The 17,512-nt window shown below is 36.2% G+C and overlaps 2 protein-coding genes across 3 annotated transcripts; one reads left to right on the forward strand and one right to left on the reverse strand.

The window, feature by feature from the left end:
* Window positions 1–1,373: 1,373 nt before the first annotated feature.
* On the forward strand, window positions 1,374–7,133 carry LOC137742195 (protein SPA1-RELATED 3). 2 transcript variants are annotated; one of them, XM_068481986.2, is made up of 8 exons: window positions 1,374–1,931; window positions 2,260–3,312; window positions 3,469–3,626; window positions 3,969–4,908; window positions 4,983–5,129; window positions 5,261–5,572; window positions 6,055–6,114; window positions 6,626–7,133. In XM_068481986.2, the coding sequence occupies exons 2-8, from the start codon at window positions 2,419–2,421 to the stop codon at window positions 6,812–6,814; spliced, it is 2,700 nt and encodes an 899-aa protein (XP_068338087.2). In that variant the 5' UTR covers window positions 1,374–1,931; window positions 2,260–2,418; the 3' UTR covers window positions 6,815–7,133. The 2 variants fall into 2 exon arrangements, 1 of the variants encoding a protein (XP_068338087.2); XR_015953319.1 differs by having other exon boundaries at window positions 1,376–1,931; window positions 4,983–5,175.
* A 2,085-nt stretch (window positions 7,134–9,218) lies between these two features.
* Window positions 9,219–12,828, reverse strand: LOC137742610 (beta-glucuronosyltransferase GlcAT14A). Its single transcript, XM_068482520.2, has 5 exons — window positions 12,338–12,828; window positions 10,970–11,679; window positions 10,807–10,882; window positions 10,610–10,725; window positions 9,219–10,014 (listed from the first exon to the last, which is right to left on the reverse strand). The coding sequence occupies exons 2-5, from the start codon at window positions 11,538–11,540 to the stop codon at window positions 9,515–9,517; spliced, it is 1,263 nt and encodes a 420-aa protein (XP_068338621.2). The 5' UTR covers window positions 11,541–11,679; window positions 12,338–12,828; the 3' UTR covers window positions 9,219–9,514.
* Window positions 12,829–17,512: the final 4,684 nt, after the last annotated feature.

Consider the following 17,512-nt stretch of genomic DNA (forward strand, 5'->3'; position numbering starts at 1 on the left):
AAAAAACCTTTAACTTAATTAAAAAAATTTTAAACAATGGAACCGTCTAACCCGCTTAGGCAGCCGTATAGCCCCTATCTTATTTTTCTCAACATTTCAGCTTAAATCGGATCAGTCCTCCACCGCCTAGCACCTAGATTGATTTTTAAAACACTGAATTTGACATTTGTTGAAGAATGTTACAGTACTCAATATCCCGCACCTATGGAATCGAATCTGACGTTGATACGTTATGAACGTTGATACATTATGAACTTTACATGCATCAACGACCAAATTATATTTATACTTTGTGCATGGGTAAGTGAGATCCGGAAGGGCTGTCTGGGTTTGCTGGGAGTTTGGCTGGTGGGGTGGCGTTCGGATTTGTGTTCCTTTTGATTTGAGGTGAGGGATTGTTTTATAATTAATTTATACTTTAATGTTTAATTATTAGGGTTTGTGGTGGAGGATTAGGGTTAGGCATGCAGATGGCATAAGAGGCCAATAACTTCCCTATAAATAATGTGGCCTTTTTAATACATCTGGCACTTGTCTTCTCCACACCAATTAGATTAGAATAATATTATGTTTGTTCAATGAGATTAAACTAATCATTTGTTTATTGCTTTGCTTTAGTTTAGTAATTTCCACTTTGGGAAAGAAGTGGTTCTTCTTTCGATTTTGGGACAACGATGAACGATTCGCCGTTTCTTAGTAAATTAATCAAAAAATTAACTCCACTAATGACTAAGTGATTAAAAATTATTGTGAACCATGTTAAGATTTTTTTATTTATTTTATAATTTGAGTGAATATGAAATCATGTTGTCACCTAAAATACAGAAAAACATTTTTTTTAGGAATTTTTATTGACATTCCAAAAATCTCATTTTACACTCTTAACTTTTATAATTGTAAAGAAAAATACACTTGTGAGGAGTGCAGAATGAAATTTTTGAAGTACTAATAACATTTTTTTTTTTTTTGTAAATTTATTGTTATTAAGGGGGGTTTGAAACTATTAAAATAATTTAGGTGATAGAAGAGTTTCAAACTTCAAACGCATGTGTGGAAAATTAACACGATATCTAATAAAATATTAGACCACATGCAAACACAAAAGTCGATGACAAAAATTAGAATATCAAAAACACATTAAGATCATTAATAAACGAAGTCTAAATAAAATTATTTTTCAAAATATTTATAAAATGCTAGACTTAAATATTCATTTCATAGTACTTGTCACTTATATTATTTGTTTGTTTAATAACTTTAACTGATCAAATAATATTTGATTTATATGTCTTTTTGTAAAGATAATCATCACAATATAAATTTAAAAATTAAATAATTCCGCTTATAAATACACTATTCGCGAGATCAAATAAGTGTGCAGCCCTACATAAGGATGCAAGTACTATCCTTGAAGGGATATGTACAAGAGACTGAGTTTGCAGCATAGTTCGGAGGGGGGATGAATCATGATTGCACTTTATCAAATAGTATCTTCCACCCATGACCCACAAGGTTTATCTAATCTACTGTTTTGGCTCTGGGCTTTTGAGAGGAAGAGGTGTTTGTTGAGCCACGTTGGTAGTTTGGAATAAAGCGGGAAGATAAAGAAGATGGTAATGCTGCAAGTAGAAAGAGTGGTCTCTCTTTGCTCTCAGGAGGCAGAAAAATAGTAATATACTAGGGGACTTGAGAAAATTAAAAAATAAATATATAATCTTTTTTTGTTTATTTTTCTGGGTTTTTAATTTACAAACGGTCTGTGTTTTTTGTGGGGAGATTTTGTTTGTTTTCCTGTTGAGAAAATATTGGGGAATTTGTAAGGCTGTGGAGGTTTCGTTTGAGTAGTGCTGCTTCAAAAAAGTTGTGCTGTTTCTCTTCTGGTTGGCCTAGCAGAACACAGAACACACAACTCCATTTTCATGGTGATACTGGTAGCTCTCCCTCTCTCTCTCTCTCTCTCTCTCTCTCTCTCTCATGGAATATATTGACTTGTCTTTGTGTTTTGAGTATTGAGCAAGAGAGCCTTTTCTTGGTGGGTTTTTGTTGGTGATGGTGGTTGAGATTGTTTGTTCTTAGAAACTGTGTTGGAAATTTCATGTATGTGACTGTGTATATGAATTGTGAATTGGGTTTTGTGAATCTGTTCTTACTTTTTGTCAGATCATTGTTATTGTGTTGGTGGTGGAATGCTTTTTCCTGTTTTCTGGGTTCAAAGTTTGCATAGTTAAGGTTATTAATTAGTTTTGTGATTGTGGGCAGCCGGGAATCTGTTGTTTGTTTGTGAAGTCAAGAACTTGCTGTGCTTGATGAGAGACTCGATTTTCGCTGTATCTGTTTGCGCCGCAGAAAGAGCTTCTGAGTCGAGATGGTGGAAGTGAGAGAGTGCAATAGAAGTCGGAGAACTCCTCCGTGTATTGGATGTGTGTGTTCTGGCTTTCATGCTGCTATAGGCGGATAACAATGGAAGGCTCATCCGAGTCTGCTGGGCAGAATTCTGATAGTTCTAGAGGGTTGAATACTTCCAGAGTCTCAAACTGGAATCCTAGGGTTCGTCGTGCTGGAAGGTTTGGCGCGTTGGGTGAGGCATTTCAGGATTCGGATTTGAGAAAGGAGAGAGATAGTGTTGTGGTGGCACACACTGATGACCTTACAAACCAGGGTGGATTGTCCGGGGTTTGTGAGGATGAGGTGGCGGTTGACCGTTTTGTCCGAGCTATTGAATGGGGTGATGTTAGCTTGAGGCAGTGGTTGGATAAACCGGATCGATCTGTTGATGTATTTGAATGCTTGCATGTATTTAGGCAAATAGTGGAAATTATTAGTGTAGCACATTCGCAAGGGATTGTTGTTCACAATGTGCGACCTTCATGTTTCGTCATGTCATCTTTCAACCACATCTCCTTTATCGAGTCTGCATCTTGTTCGGATTCTGGCACTGATTCTCCCGAGGATGAGTTAAACAGCCCAACTGAAGAAATTAAGGATTTCCCCCCTCTCTTGCATCGTAATTTGCATCAGCAACGAAGGAACTTAGGAAGAGAAAATTTTCAGTCTATGACAACTCCAAATGCCTTGTCGGAAACGAGTTGCATGCAGTCAAGTTCAATTTATGCAGCACGGGAATCGTTGGTACAAGAGAGTGAAAATAGAATCAGAGACCGAAATGTTGAACTAGAAGATAAGAGACAACCATTTCCAATGAAACAGATATTGCTTATGGAGACCAGTTGGTATACTAGTCCCGAAGAGGTTTCTGCTGGATCGAGTTCATGTGCTTCAGACATTTATCGGTTAGGGGTTCTTCTTTTTGAGGTTCGTAAATAAAAGCTTTCAATTGTTTATCTGTAGTATAAGTTAAACAAGATCTTCAGCATTCAGTTATCATTTTATGTAATGGTAAAAGTTGATTTTGTTCAGAGTTGTTTTGTTTTTGTTTTCGTGGACTAACGCGGTGGTGCTTGTGACCAGTTATTCTGTCCCCTCAGCTCAAGAGAAGAAAAGAGCAGAACAATGTCTAGTCTGAGACATCGAGTTCTTCCTCCTCAATTGCTGCTGAAATGGCCTAAAGAGGCTTCGTTTTGTTTATGGCTACTGCACCCTGAGCCAAATAGCCGGCCAAAAATGTGGTGAATACTCCTTACAAAATGGCCTTCCATCTCAGACGTTGATTTTTCTTTTCAAAAGCTACCATAAATAGTCTGAGACATCGAGTTTCATGGAAGTAATTGCTGTATATTTAACCTGCATTACATATATCTGTAATTCATTACGTCATGAAATACTCCATTTTATGCCATTTTCTATAATTTGGTCTTGTAGTTCATAAATCCCCTTGTATCTTTCACTTTGTTCTGCATCTTTTCCTCTTCTACTGACTTGTAAAATAACTCTCTCCTGTTTGTTTTGTGATGCATACTATACCTCCAGCGGGGTCACGATTTCTAAATCTACTTTGTCTTTTGTTTCAGTGAGTTGCAACAAAGTGAATTCCTGAATGAACCAAGAGTTGATTTAGAAGAACGTGAAGCGGCAATAGAGCTTAGAGAGAAAATAGAGGAGCAGGAATTATTGCTGGAATTCCTGCTGCTCATACAACAAGGGAAACAGGAATCTGCAGATAAGTTGCAAAATACTCTTTCGTTTCTGTGTTGTGATATTGACGAAGTTATGAAGCACCAAATAACTTCTAAGAAAAAGGGCAGTTCAATCCCACAACTGGTGAAGGAAGATGATTCGACCTCAAGTTTCCCGTCTATGAATGTTATTGACGATGATGATTCTGCTAGTGGGTCCAGAAAAAGGTCCAGACCAGGCATCTGGGTTCACAACGTAGAGGAAAGCGATGATAATTTGGATGGTCAGAAGACGGATACTGAAAATCAAGGTGTTCTCTCGAGAAGTTCTAGATTGATGAAGAACTTTAAAAAGCTAGAGGCGGCATATTTTTTAACGAGATGGAGGCCTGTAAAGCAGTCAGCTAAACCGGCTAAACATTCACCAATAAGTAGTTCTGTTGTAACTGAAAGAAGTTCTGTCAATAATTTGCAATCAAAAGAACAACATAGTGGAGGTAGACGAAGTGGTTGGATAGATCCATTTCTTGAGGGATTGTGCAAGTATCTGTCTTTCTCGAAATTAAAAGTGAAGGCAGATTTGAAGCAAGGGGATCTTTTAAATACTTCAAATCTAGTATGCTCACTTAGTTTTGATCGTGATGGAGAATTTTTTGCTACAGCCGGTGTTAATAAGAAAATCAAAGTATTTGAATGTGACACAATAACAAATGAGGATCGTGATATCCACTATCCCGTGGTTGAAATGGCTAGCAGGTCAAAGCTAAGCAGTATATGTTGGAATAGTTATATCAAAAGCCAGATTGCTTCAAGTAACTTTGAAGGTGTTGTGCAGGTAAGTCAAGCCTTATTTGTGATTCAAGTTACGACTTATTAGCTTGTTTTAACTAAATTGCTTAACATTTTCAGGTATGGGATGTCACAAGAAGTCAATTGTTTACGGAGATGAGAGAACATGAAAGGCGTGTATGGTCCATTGATTTTTCATCAGCAGACCCAACAATGTTGGCCAGCGGGAGTGATGATGGTTGTGTAAAGCTATGGAGTATCAATCAGGCAATTCTACTTTTGCATTTGGTGGATGTCAGCTTTGAAACTAAACGTACTGCATTGATCTGTATGCATGACGTGTATGTCTAATTCTGGATGTCTGATAAGCTGATTCTCTTTGTGGGTCGCTTCTGCAGGGAGTAAGTATTGGTACAATTAAAACAAAGGCGAATGTCTGCTGCGTACAGTTTCCATTGGACTCTAGTCGTTCCCTTGCCTTTGGTTCAGCGGATCATAAAATTTACTACTATGATCTTCGTAACTCAAAGGTTCCTCTGTGCACATTGATCGGACACAGCAAAACCGTGAGTTATGTCAAATTTGTAGATGGGACAAATCTCGTTTCTGCGTCCACTGACAATACAGTGAAGCTTTGGGATTTGTCAATGTCCTCATCTCGGGTCATTGACACTCCAGTTCTATCATTCACCGGCCACACGAATGTGAAGGTACTGCCACTCATTTATTTTATTAAAGCAATTCTAGGGATGCTTTATGAGATTGATCTGAAATTGGTATATAATAATTTTGTGTTCTGCTAGGTGCAAATGTATATCAGAAGCTTAAATACATGATGAATATTTTTAATATTTGATGCAAATGTTTTCCTGTAAATATTTCAGAACCTTCCAATATAGGCTGATTCTATAACCTAAACTTGTGGTGGACAATGAAAAATTGTTCTTCATCGACCAATTTACTAATTTAAATGTTTTTGTCGCTTTCGGATGACCAAAGTTTTCTGCCATGAGTCTTTAACTGCAAAATCTTCTTATTCAAATGCAATCTTCATTGTTATCGATATTTATGAAGGAAAACCGCTAAAGAACATAGTTTGTAAACGAGTAAATGCTTTTATGCAGTTTTTCAAAGTTTAATATGGCCGCAGTGGTCTATGATTTATAGCTTATGCGTGTTTCCCTTGTTGCAGAACTTTGTGGGGTTGTCAGTTTCTGATGGTTACATTGCTACAGGCTCGGAGACTAATGAGGTAATTTAGACAAACATCTTCAATTCACCCCATGCACGGGTTGTTCGAATCTTGCTTCGATCTTGCTACGACCAGTGAACCCAAATTTCTATTTTCTTTTTTTCACTGGAAAATTCTATAGGGTTCAAAGGAGGGCTAATGTGATAGGATGAACTTTGATTGTGTGTATGGGGATATACGATATATGTATTTAGTTAAAGGTTTCCAAGGCTTTCGTCTAAAAGTTTGAGAAAAATGACCTCTTCTAAAAATAAGGAAGAAACATGCCTTGAGATTAGTATATCAGCTAGCTACGTAGTTTTCTTCGGTGTAACTGTTTTACTTTGTAGTGACTGTTTGAAAAGATAAGGTAAATTGCAGAAGTTACTTTTGCAAGCCTAAGAAGGATCTTACCTATCTGTTTACTAATCAAATGTGTCTCATTGAAAACTGTCAAATGAGTTTTGAACAGACAATGCATCTCGTTTTGGTTATATTTAATGAATGATAATTATGTTCTTTGATTGATCAGGTTTTCATCTACCACAAGGCTTTTCCAATGCCGGCATTGTCATACAAGTTTCAGAGCACAGACCCACTTTCCGGCCATGACACAGATGATGCTGCACAGTTTATCTCTTCTCTTTGTTGGCGAGGCCAAACCTCCACCTTAATTGCTGCAAATTCGACCGGGAATATCAAAATTTTGGAGATGGTTTGATGATCTCCAAGGTGAGTCTTGAATCTGGCAGGATATGTGGGGTGTTGAGAAGAAAATGAGGTAAAAGAATCTTATGCCAGAGAAGCTTGTTAGCTCATAGGGGCTTTAGGTCATAGGAACTCGATGTTTCCAAGCAACGTAGCAAATTTTGGTATTTAGATGATAGCGGGATAAGTGGTTAAAGTCAAAAGTGAGAATGTTCTTGTTCAAATGCCATGTGTAGATAGAAATTTAAAGGAAATAGAAAGGTACAAAAATTGGTATTTCCGTGTAATTTTTAATACAATTCAAATCAATTTATATATCTATAATTTTCTAATTCCTCTCTTTTCTAGTTTTGTCTTCTAAATGAGAAAATTGTAGCAATACTCCATCTACTTCAAAAATTGGAGTAATGGTTCCTCAATTAAAAATCTATAACCATTGGTTCCTTAACTTATCAAAACATGCAACTATGATCATTTTTATTAACTCCGTTAGAATTTTGTCAAATGAGCCGTGTTGGAAGAACCACTGTTACAATTGAGTTAAAGTTGCAAGACCATTGTTCCAATTGGTTTAAAGGTAAGAGGCCATTTCACTACTTAGATTTTTCATATTTGTCCCTTGATGAGTGCGGAAATCACTTCCTCGTAAACTAATCATATATGGATTTGGAAAATGCTTTCAACTTTCCATTTACTCTGTTTTTTCCGTATGATACGGCATGTCTAGAACATACTACCATTGTATAAAAAATACAATCACGTTGTTAGGGTAGTGGTTTTCACATACTTCTTTTTGACCTTACACACATTTTCTGTTAATTTCTATTATTTGATCATCTTCAATTAATTCGATTCAATGGCCGAAAATTTAAAAGTGTGTGTAGATAGCGCCATCCAATGTGCTAATGTCTTGGTTGGGGTTAAGAAGTTAGGTTGTATGGCGTTGATTGTTTATCTTCTGAGAGAAATTCATTAATTGGACTAATTTTATTGCTAATAAAATTCACATGTCATGTAATTTCAAATACTTATGAGCCTGTGTTTCTTCCTATTTACTAACGTGAATTAGTGGTATTTATCTTCACCTTCATAGGTTTAATGTTTGATAATGGTAAAATTCGAATTACATTATATTGTGTAACTTAACTCTAACACCCGTGTCTTTAAGATATGTTGTTCAAAAAAATTCTTGTGATGTTGCTGGCTGAATCACTGATTGTGTAAATTAATGCAAATTTCCTTAACCATTTGAAAGAAGTAACCAATTTACTTCAAAAATTTTAATTCAAATACCACATCTTAATAGATTCACCCAAATGGACGAATTCTTTTTTCTTTTCGGTTAATGAGGTTTTGGTCATGCATGTTCTGTTCTTATTGCAGATGCACTTAGATTTAATATATCACTGACGAACAAGAGCAAACATAAGTGTGCATAAAGAGAAAAAAAAAAAGGTTAATTCCCTTTCTTAAAGGATTATAAATCAAGAGATAAGAAGATTTAAACTTCAACGCATGTAGCGATTAATAAACCTAATTTACTACTGCATTTGCATTTTTTTCAAATGGAGGAGGCTCGACGATGGAAGTCCGGTCACCCTTTGATTTCTTCTTGATTTCCTCTAATCACGAAGAGTCAAATCGTTGATATCTTCTGCCACCGAATCTGATGCAAAAACCACAATTAAAGGTGTAGTAATTATTTTAAGATTTGATTAACAATAGAAGATTATCCTCACCAACCTTATTGTGTAGCCAGCATTACGTCATTGTCCCTTATCAGTACTCAGTACAATTGCTTAAATTGCGTTTGTCAATTTCTAATTTTGGCTGCCAACAAAAATTAGGTAAATTTCAGTCATGTTAAAAGACTTTATAGCTCTATTCAAGGGGTTCGTCTAATAGAAAACGAGCAAAGATTTGGAATTTCTAACCTTTGACATTTATTGGGGTCATCGGTTATGTTTTGATCTGTACCGTTTAACTCGAAAATCAATATGTTGCCGCCTCATGTGATATGAGGATTGCATGAAGAGAAGAATTAGCCTGCCATCAATATGTGGTGAGATACCTCAAGAGAATTCTAAAACAGCTTAAAAGAAGAGGAAAAAGAAAGAATGAATGAAAACAAAATCTTGCAAGTGCATACAACTTTATGACACTTTAGATTTTGGTTTTTAATTTTCACTTTATCTGCTCTTCCTCGTCATTTACATCTCTCTCGTCACCACTTTTCAATTTATCCCATGTATTTATCCACTATCACTAATATCAGGAAAAAAAAAAAACGAAAACAAAATAGTTATCAAACCGACAAGTATAGTTTTCTAAATTACCAATCATTTGTACCCGTTATGATTACAAGCAAAGGCCAAAATTCTAGTTCCAAAGTTCCGAAAAGAAGAAAAAACGCAAGGTGGAAGAACAGTAACAGTATATTAATGTATGATTGTAAAAGTTCTAGATATATAATCAACCTACAGAAACAATGATGCCGACCAAACACCTGTTTGGTTTCCAGAATGTGACAACTTAAGGATATGCTCAGAGGGACACTAATCTTAATCTTCCTCATCAACCTTAATTCTATCAAACTTCGCATCAAAACTCGATGATATCCCTTAAATTCCCAACAAACTGTTGTCTTAGCCTGTTGATACGAGTTCTCTTCTTTTTCTTTCACTGATTCAATTTCCAAGAATTTCCACACAAACTATTTACACTGGTTTTGACCAAACTTAGCTGTCAAGGCAAGCCTACTCACGAGGTGGCGAAGCCTGTCGGCACCCGGACCTGGTTTGATCTTGTTCGGGTTCCCAACCCTGGAGCATTTGGGTTTGCCAGCACACCAGCCGCCTGGAGTGAAGCTGTCTTTTCTTCGGTGAAGTAATTCCTTATCGATCCTGTCCAGGACAGGGTCATCGTGTCTGAACTTCCGAGCAAAGGCAGCACCGCTTGCAATCATCTTGTTTGTGTCATTAATGTTGAGGGTGTGGGGATGCTGCTTGGGAGGAATGTCCCAAGAAATATAGTGCAAATCATGGTTGACGGCAGTTTTGGCAAACTCCGGCTCATTGCATATAACAGTGTGAAAGTAGCCTTCCGGAGAAGAAACAAAGTTTGTGTAGTACATGAGAAGGGTCCTCGGAAGATTGTCCCAACCCCAAACACAGTACTCGACGAACCAGCGTGATAAGACCATCCATGCCGAACCTGCAACAGAGGTGCATATTAACTGATTGTGCAAAACAAAGAGCAAAACCGGCAATGCTGCATGCAGGATAAAATAATATATCCTAAGAGTATAGCCAAGACTATCGGTTTTATAAGGAGAAAAAACAAACTCTATACTAATTGGAGAACTACTGATTCAGTTAATGTAGTCTGCTCACAAATTGTTCGAAGTAAATAAATCTAGTTTTCAAATTGGTTCACTGATTCAATGTGAAATATCGAAACCAAATTTCATCCCCTGAAAATAACCCCCTCAACTTTCCAGTAATCCTTTTCTGTGGAAAGGCAGTAGACATGTTACAAACAAGAGAACAAATGAGATTATCACACCAGTTATGTTTTTATGTAAATCCCCCAAAAGGCTCACTAAGAATTCCAGTAACCACGCTATTTCTTCTCAGCGGAAGAAAGAACAAACTAGGCAACAGCATATACAAGAACATTAATAAAAACATATATTTCGCTGAATTTTCTATGTCAAGAGTTATAAGTTAGTATTCTCTACATGAAGTTTTGATTTGTCAGGTTAAAAATTGTGAGCGGCCAGAGATCTAGGGAAAAGTAAAATACTCACCAGTAAACAATTTAAACGCAGTGGGCAATGTTCGCCTTGGTGTAACCCAAAATACATCCTGTTTTTTAGATGAGTAGAGACCAGGGTCTAAAATCAAGGGCATTGCTCGTTTTTCCCTGGAAGATGAAAGTTAACATAGCATTAGTGATAGTAATAAATGTAAGCATTCTATACATGTCAAGAGAGAGAGAACTCACTCTTTCCAGCCAAGTTGGCTTGTGTGCTCAATGAAATTCAGATTTCGGTTTAAAGTTGAAAACGTGTGAAGAAGATCTGCATAAAAACAATTTGAACAGTTTCTTTTAGCACAAAAACTCACATTTTAAGAAAAGTTTACAACCGTAATTGATATGGACTCACCATCTTGAGTAACAAGCGGATAATCTGAGGCGCTGAGATTGATAAACCAATCCCAATCCTTACTCCTCCTGAGAAGAATTGCGCAGGCATGAAGAGTATTAGCAACCATTGTTGGCCCTCTGTAAGTTACCATATTAGCTTTCTTGATCACAAACACATTCCCAACTGTATTAAAGAGAGTCTCGTTGTCCACTCGCGAAGCAAGCTCCAATCTTTCTGCTACCGGAGACTCAAGGTCTAAATGAAGAACATATTGATTCAACGGATGGTAAAGCGCTTTGAGAGTTCTCCAAAGCTTTTCCAAATCCCCCTTTGATCCGGAAATTAGATAAGCAAAGCGAGGAATAGCTGGTAGCGGAGGAGGGGGTGGACTTTGTGAAATTATTGTCTCAGCAAAAGCTGGACTAGATTGATTTGTTACTACCCTAGATGGTAAAAGGGAAAAGATCGAATTGATTGCGTTTCGTGAAGAGACGAGACCCGAGTTCAAGGAAGTAGCTAGAAGGAATATGCAGATGACAGAGCTTATGACAAGAGGGACTAGCCATTTCTTCTCCACTGCCGACCCCATTACCAAACCTTATGATGGGTTCTTCCAATCAATCTATTGCCACATAACCGTGTTCCTCAACTGATCAAGCGCGTCCGAATGAGATGCAGATTAAGACTACTTTCTCGTAAATATTCCAAAGTCAAGACTTTTGCAACAGCTGTTGAATCAAATACCAAATATTAAAATGCAAACATTATATTCATAAATTGTTATGTAGTTATGGTAAAACAAAGAATATTGTAGCGTTGCCGTATACATTTAGCTGACAAATTGGTGCTAAGAACTGCCAAAACAATACTTATTCTATAAAATTATCATCAACCAAACAAAGAGTAATGGCAGAAGATACAAAATTGAAGCATAAAGAAAATCGACAACGGAACAACGGAATTCAAACACAACAAATTAAAATATATAACAAAAGACTGGACTGCAACCTTGTTTCCAATGAGTCAATACAAATAAAATATCAGATATGTGCACTGATAGTGACACAATTAGTAGCAAAAACTACGTCTAATCAGAAGCAAATTCCAAATTTTGTATCCCTAATAACAATATGGAATATCTGCAGAGATAAATAAAAAAATCAAATATTGACTCAGTCATGCAAAACAAAGGAAACCCAGATCAGAAAATCGCAGTTTTGTGTAACCCAACAAAAAAAGGAACAAACCAGAAATCAGATGTCACATACCAAGGCAGCTGAATCGTGAGCTCGAAAATACAAAATAAATAAAACCCAGAAAAGTTGGAAGCGTTCCGATACAAAGATGTAAACTTTATTGAGAGAGAGATGTGAGAGGAAGTAGAACCTGTTGATATCTTTTTCTGGTGGAGAAGATGAAGAGCAAGAGCGTCTGTGCACGTTGAGAAATAAACAAAAAGGAGATTTGGAGAGAGACAGAATCATGCAAGAGAGGGGGGAGAGAGAGAGAGAGAGAGAGAGGAGACAGGGTGGGGGAAGTGGGGAGCTTGGTGGTATTTTAAAAGGGAACGAACGTGAATGTTTGTCTGTCTCACGCCTGGACTCGGAGACCCAGGCGTTCTGGTTTTGTTGGGTCTCTTCTATCTGGGATTCACCAACACGGCAACTGATTTCAACTGCTTTCCGTATCTTTGTTTATCTGCTGTTACAATCTCTCTGCGTTTCACTTTCCTCTACTTTTTCTGTTTTTGGAGGAGAAACGGTAAAGTTTTTATTAGATTTTGCTGATAACGATTCAATCTTGGCAACGTGACGGGTAATATCTAGAGGTTCCTCAAATCAACAAAATTCGGTTTTTGTTTTATATTTTTCCTCGATGTAGTTTTCAGCTGTAATTACTAATTGAATTAGGATTTTTTTCCTCTAAATTCCCTTTTTCTTCAATTATTTTTTATTTGAACGGTGACGATTAAGTATAGAAAAAGAAGATTTGGAAGGGAGAAAATCTTACTCTTACAAATTAATGTGGTGGATTCCATGTGAGGCAAAGTAATGCAGATCAACGGCTATCGTTTGTCACGCATTGAGTGTAGGATTTCCTTGAATTGTTATCAGGAAATTTTATTTGAATTCATGTAACTTTTTTCTACATTCAATTTAAATTTAAATTGTTAATTGTCTATTTTATCCTATTGTGTCACATCCTGGCCCGAGATGTGGTGGGGGCCCGGGCGACCCGGAATGTTCACTAGGATTCCGAATCGAGCCTTGCTGGCCGACACCTGGAAGGTGACGAAGCCATAAAGTGTGATAATGTATAAAATGTGAATAAATTAAAATCTAAAAGTGCTTAAGTACACGAGTGCGCGGTGAGCGAGTCCTGGTTGACATTCCGGGTCGGGATGTATCATATTGCATAATTACGATTAAGTACAAAATGAAATTAATAATAAAACTCAAATTTATCAATAAACCCATTAAACCCTACCATCAGTTCTTGTTTATCCTACGTTCATTCTGCCTAAAACCCTAATAGGTCTTGTAGAGAAAAACAAGTTTTTTTTTTTTATTGATGGATGGTGATTTTGAAGTTTTGAATCCTCCAACTAAGGTATGACTCAATTTATGAATATTTTGTTCAATTGATTTCAATTTTTTTAAAGTTTAAAAGATGAGTATTTGGGTTTCAATTTTTTTCATCAATCCTGAATGGTTTGTTAAACTTTCTGCAATTGGAAAATTCTAAGGAAAAATTTCTTACCGATGTTCTTAGATTATAAATTTCCTTGCTTGTTGATAAATATAAGGGGATGAATTGTTTGATTTGTTGCTTATGCACATCAGTAGAAAGAAAAAAGGCAAAATGTCTGGGTTTGGTAGCAGAAAGAAAGAAAAAAAAAAGTAGCCATGGAAATGCTAGTGGGAAGAGGGGGTGGAGCAAGGACACCTCTTTTAAAAAAAAAAAAATTCAGGGAATGGGTGTAAAGATAATTTAACATTTTGAATTGGTTTTAAGATGGTAGTTTAGGTAATAAAATTGGATTTAAAGAGAGATTAATTCTTTAATAAAAAATAATATAGGTGTTGATCCTAAAATTACAAAGCCTACATGGCGTGCAGGTCGAGTAATAAGCTAACTACGTCTTTCGGTTGAATGCGGGGCGTGCCAACTCGTCGGCCGAGGAGTAAAATTTGTTGATGTTGCGTTGAGCACGTTACTGACTTCTTTATTTTGCGACTGCGGCCAAGGAAGGAACAAATATCGGCCTTTGGACTCTTAAGCTTGAAGACAAGGCTGCTAGTTCTGCAAAGTTCACAAATCGTCGGCGCCGGATTCGGTCACAGTGATTATATTTGTGAGAGTATAAGCACGTCGAATCGACACCAGACTGTACGAACACAAGTATTCAAAGGTGATGTATGTCTTGATGGTGAATGTGGTTCAACCGTCAGAATGCCGAACTCTGAAACTCACTTGTGAGTATCCAATCATAAAATCAGTCGGTGTTCAATACGCCGAATGTCATAACTCGTAACACCTTACTTCGCCGAGAAGACTGATAAGATGACCTCTGCCAATAAGGATTCGGAAACCCTTCTCGACCGAGACTTGGATAGGTAACCAGTCGGCCTCGACGCAGTGTTGTTTATCCAAACTGAAGATGCTCCTCGGTCGGCTGATTCTACGACAATAGTGATGTTTATCCAAACTGAAGGATTTCGCCGGTTGCCTTCACAGTGCTGTTTATCCAAACTGAAGATGTGTCAGCGGAAAAAAGAAAGTAAAAAATCTCAAGATGTTTGACAGGTTTTGCGCAGGGCAGTTGTACGCTGAATTGGTGGTCCATGAATTGCACCCTCCTTTCTCTATTTATAGCAGCAAATCCTCCTTGAGATCGAGTCAAAATCGTATCTGGATTAGGACTTCTTGTTCTGTTCCAACTTCACTTTGACCAATCCTACCCCTATTAGGACTTTGAACTCACCCCCTTTTTGAATATTCATTGTTGGTCGAGAATCCAAATCGCACTAGGACTTCTTTGACCCTGTTGCTCATCCGAACTACTCCTTCTTGCGATAGGACTTGACCATCCTTGTTGAATGGCACAGGACCATTAGGCAGTCCATAGTGTATTTGAAACAGTTTTGGGCCGAATATAAACCTATACTCGGCCCAACACTATTATTTTGGGCCCAAATAATAGGTGAAGAGAGTAAATTGGATGTGAAAAAAGATTACTTAGGTTCAAATAAAATTTCTCATTGTTATCTTTGGCATTAGTTTCATCTCTCCTTTGTATCATAAAATTAAGGAGAATAAGTGATTGTTTTTTGGTCAAACCAAAATATTTAATTGTGATTTGACCAAAAAAAATATTTAATTGTGAAAGAAAGCAGTTGCAAACTTACAAATAATGACCCGTTTAAGGAGAATAAAGGGTTTCATAAATACCAACTTAATACTACAATCTAATAATATTCTTTTTCACTTATGAGAGAAGTCTTAGGTTCGATTTTCGTTAAATGCGAATTTAATATCATTTGTTCTAAAAAAAAAAAGGTTTCACAAATAAAAAAAAAAGAGAAAAATAAAGGAAATTGTTATTGACACTCCAAACTTTCTATAATTAAAAAGAAAAATACATTAATGAGGAGTGTAGAATGAAATTTTTGGAGTGCTAATAATAATTCCCAAAATAAAACGTAAGTTGTTCAGTCAAATTAAACTCGTTAATCTCGTATTAACCTGTTTGTGCTACGTTTGTAGAAAGTATTTCCATTTTATTATAAGTATTTTTGCTATACACATGACGATCATTTAACTTCAAATTCAAGCAATTCTTGAGAAAACATTGTTGGTTGACAAAAAAAAAGAAAAAAACCTCTAGTCCGGAAGAAACCAGGGTGCATTTAAAAGGTTAGGATTAAAATCTAACACTATGTTTGGATGAAGAAATTTTAAGTTTATTAAAAAATTTAAAATAATTGGATTTTGTTTTCTAGAATTGTGAATTTTCTTGTTCGGTTAACCTAAAAGAACAATGGAATTGAATACGGAATTTGTTATTTTTAAACTCTCAATCACAGAAAATTGAGAAACGACACATATTTACATAGAATGTAAACTTGGGAATTAGAGGACCCAAATTCCAAGTTTTTTTTTCCTCGTGGAAATTCTAAATTTCTATGTTTATGGATCCAAACAAGGGAATTGGTGCATGTCAATTTATAAATTCTGACTTTTATCCAAATTCTGAGTTTATATCCCTCATCCAAACATAGTGTAAGGAATTTATTTAAGAAATATTAGGGTATCTCCCATGCACATGACAAGTTAGTCAAATATAACTTTTGATTTCTAATTAAATAAATTTCTCTGCAATACATTAGAAGAGTTAAAGTCATTATGACTATATGTGAAATACAGCCCTCGAATTTCACCATTCAATTTTCGTGAATTTAGTTTTATTTCGTTCAATTTTGCATTGTTGGTTAATTAGTTAAAATTTGATTTTTCGTAATTCGCCAACAAAATTCGTAGACCCTTTGGGGTCACTCTTGAATTTGTTGGACCTAGAGCTCGATCTCACGAGCACATAGATGAAAATTGTTCGCGAAACAGAGTTATAATGAATGATCAGTTTCAAAATTCTTGCAATTCTGTAAGACTAGTTTCAATATTTCAATATTTCTACAAAAATCAGTTTCAAAATTTCAGTACTTCTACAAAATCAATTTCAAAATATCACCGATATTGTCCCAACTAACCACCTATTACAAGGTAGGTGTTGGGTCATTAGTAATATTAGGGATGAGAACTCCCATATAATAATTGTTTATTGTTTTGTCTTATGACCGATGGGGGATTCTATTTTCCAATACGCCCCCTCATGTGTGCCCCATATGGGATCATAACAGAAACCAATCCCCACATCAATTGCTGGTTAAGTCATTATACTGGAGCTAACACAACCTTTCGAGAGTTTGGTAATTATTTAGGGACTAGAGCTAACACAACTCCGGTGCCTAGTAATTTAATATTTTAAATTGGAGCTAGCACAACTTCTCCAACATTCCCAATATGAGAAATGCTAAGGAGATTCTCTTAAAATGAGACTTACATGGACTATCTGCCACCCCACAGTTTAATGCTAATTTTTGTGCCAACAATATAAAATATTATACAAAAAACATGAGGTGACAAAGTCCATAAAAAGACCTACTTTTTTTAGTTTCCTTAAGATTTCTCTTCCAATATTTGCTGGTAGAGTATAGATTTATGCAATGATTTATGAAGTCTGGTAAAATTGCATATAAAGTCAAATTTTGGAGTGGAAAATATTGCTGCTAATAATGTTACAAAAGAAAAAGCTCCGAAGTTTGGCAAATAAATCAAACAACGAAATCAAACCCAAGAAAATGAATATGAACAACCAGTCGGATACCGGGCTGCTAAGTCTTCATTGGTTTTCTACTTACTTGACTTGTGAATTTCTTTTCTTTTAATTAGTTTTCATTTTTTTCCTCATATTTGAAATACAAAACTAGTACCACAAACTTT

The sequence above is a fragment of the Pyrus communis genome, chromosome 11 (genome assembly GCF_041283825.1).
Source record: "Pyrus communis isolate YQ-2024b chromosome 11, ASM4128382v1, whole genome shotgun sequence".
Taxonomy (NCBI): Eukaryota; Viridiplantae; Streptophyta; class Magnoliopsida; order Rosales; family Rosaceae; genus Pyrus; species Pyrus communis.

What these genes read in the sequence shown, in the direction of transcription:
- LOC137742195 (XM_068481986.2), top strand. Translation starts at nt 2,419, where the DNA reads ATGTGTGTGTTCTGGCTTTCATGCTGCTATAGGCGGATAACAATGGAA. An exon ending in CCGGCCACACGAATGTGAAG is followed by an intron (nt 5,573 to 6,054) that starts GTACTGCCACTC and finishes CCCTTGTTGCAG; the next exon opens with AACTTTGTGGGGTTGTCAGT. An exon ending in CAGGCTCGGAGACTAATGAG is followed by an intron (nt 6,115 to 6,625) that starts GTAATTTAGACA and finishes TTGATTGATCAG; the next exon opens with GTTTTCATCTACCACAAGGC.
- LOC137742610 (XM_068482520.2), bottom strand. Translation starts at nt 11,540, where the DNA reads ATGGGGTCGGCAGTGGAGAAGAAATGGCTAGTCCCTCTTGTCATAAGC. An exon ending in TCCGCTTGTTACTCAAGATG is followed by an intron (nt 10,883 to 10,969) that starts GTGAGTCCATAT and finishes GTTTTTATGCAG; the next exon opens with ATCTTCTTCACACGTTTTCA. An exon ending in TGCGTTTAAATTGTTTACTG is followed by an intron (nt 10,015 to 10,609) that starts GTGAGTATTTTA and finishes CCTCTGTTGCAG; the next exon opens with GTTCGGCATGGATGGTCTTA.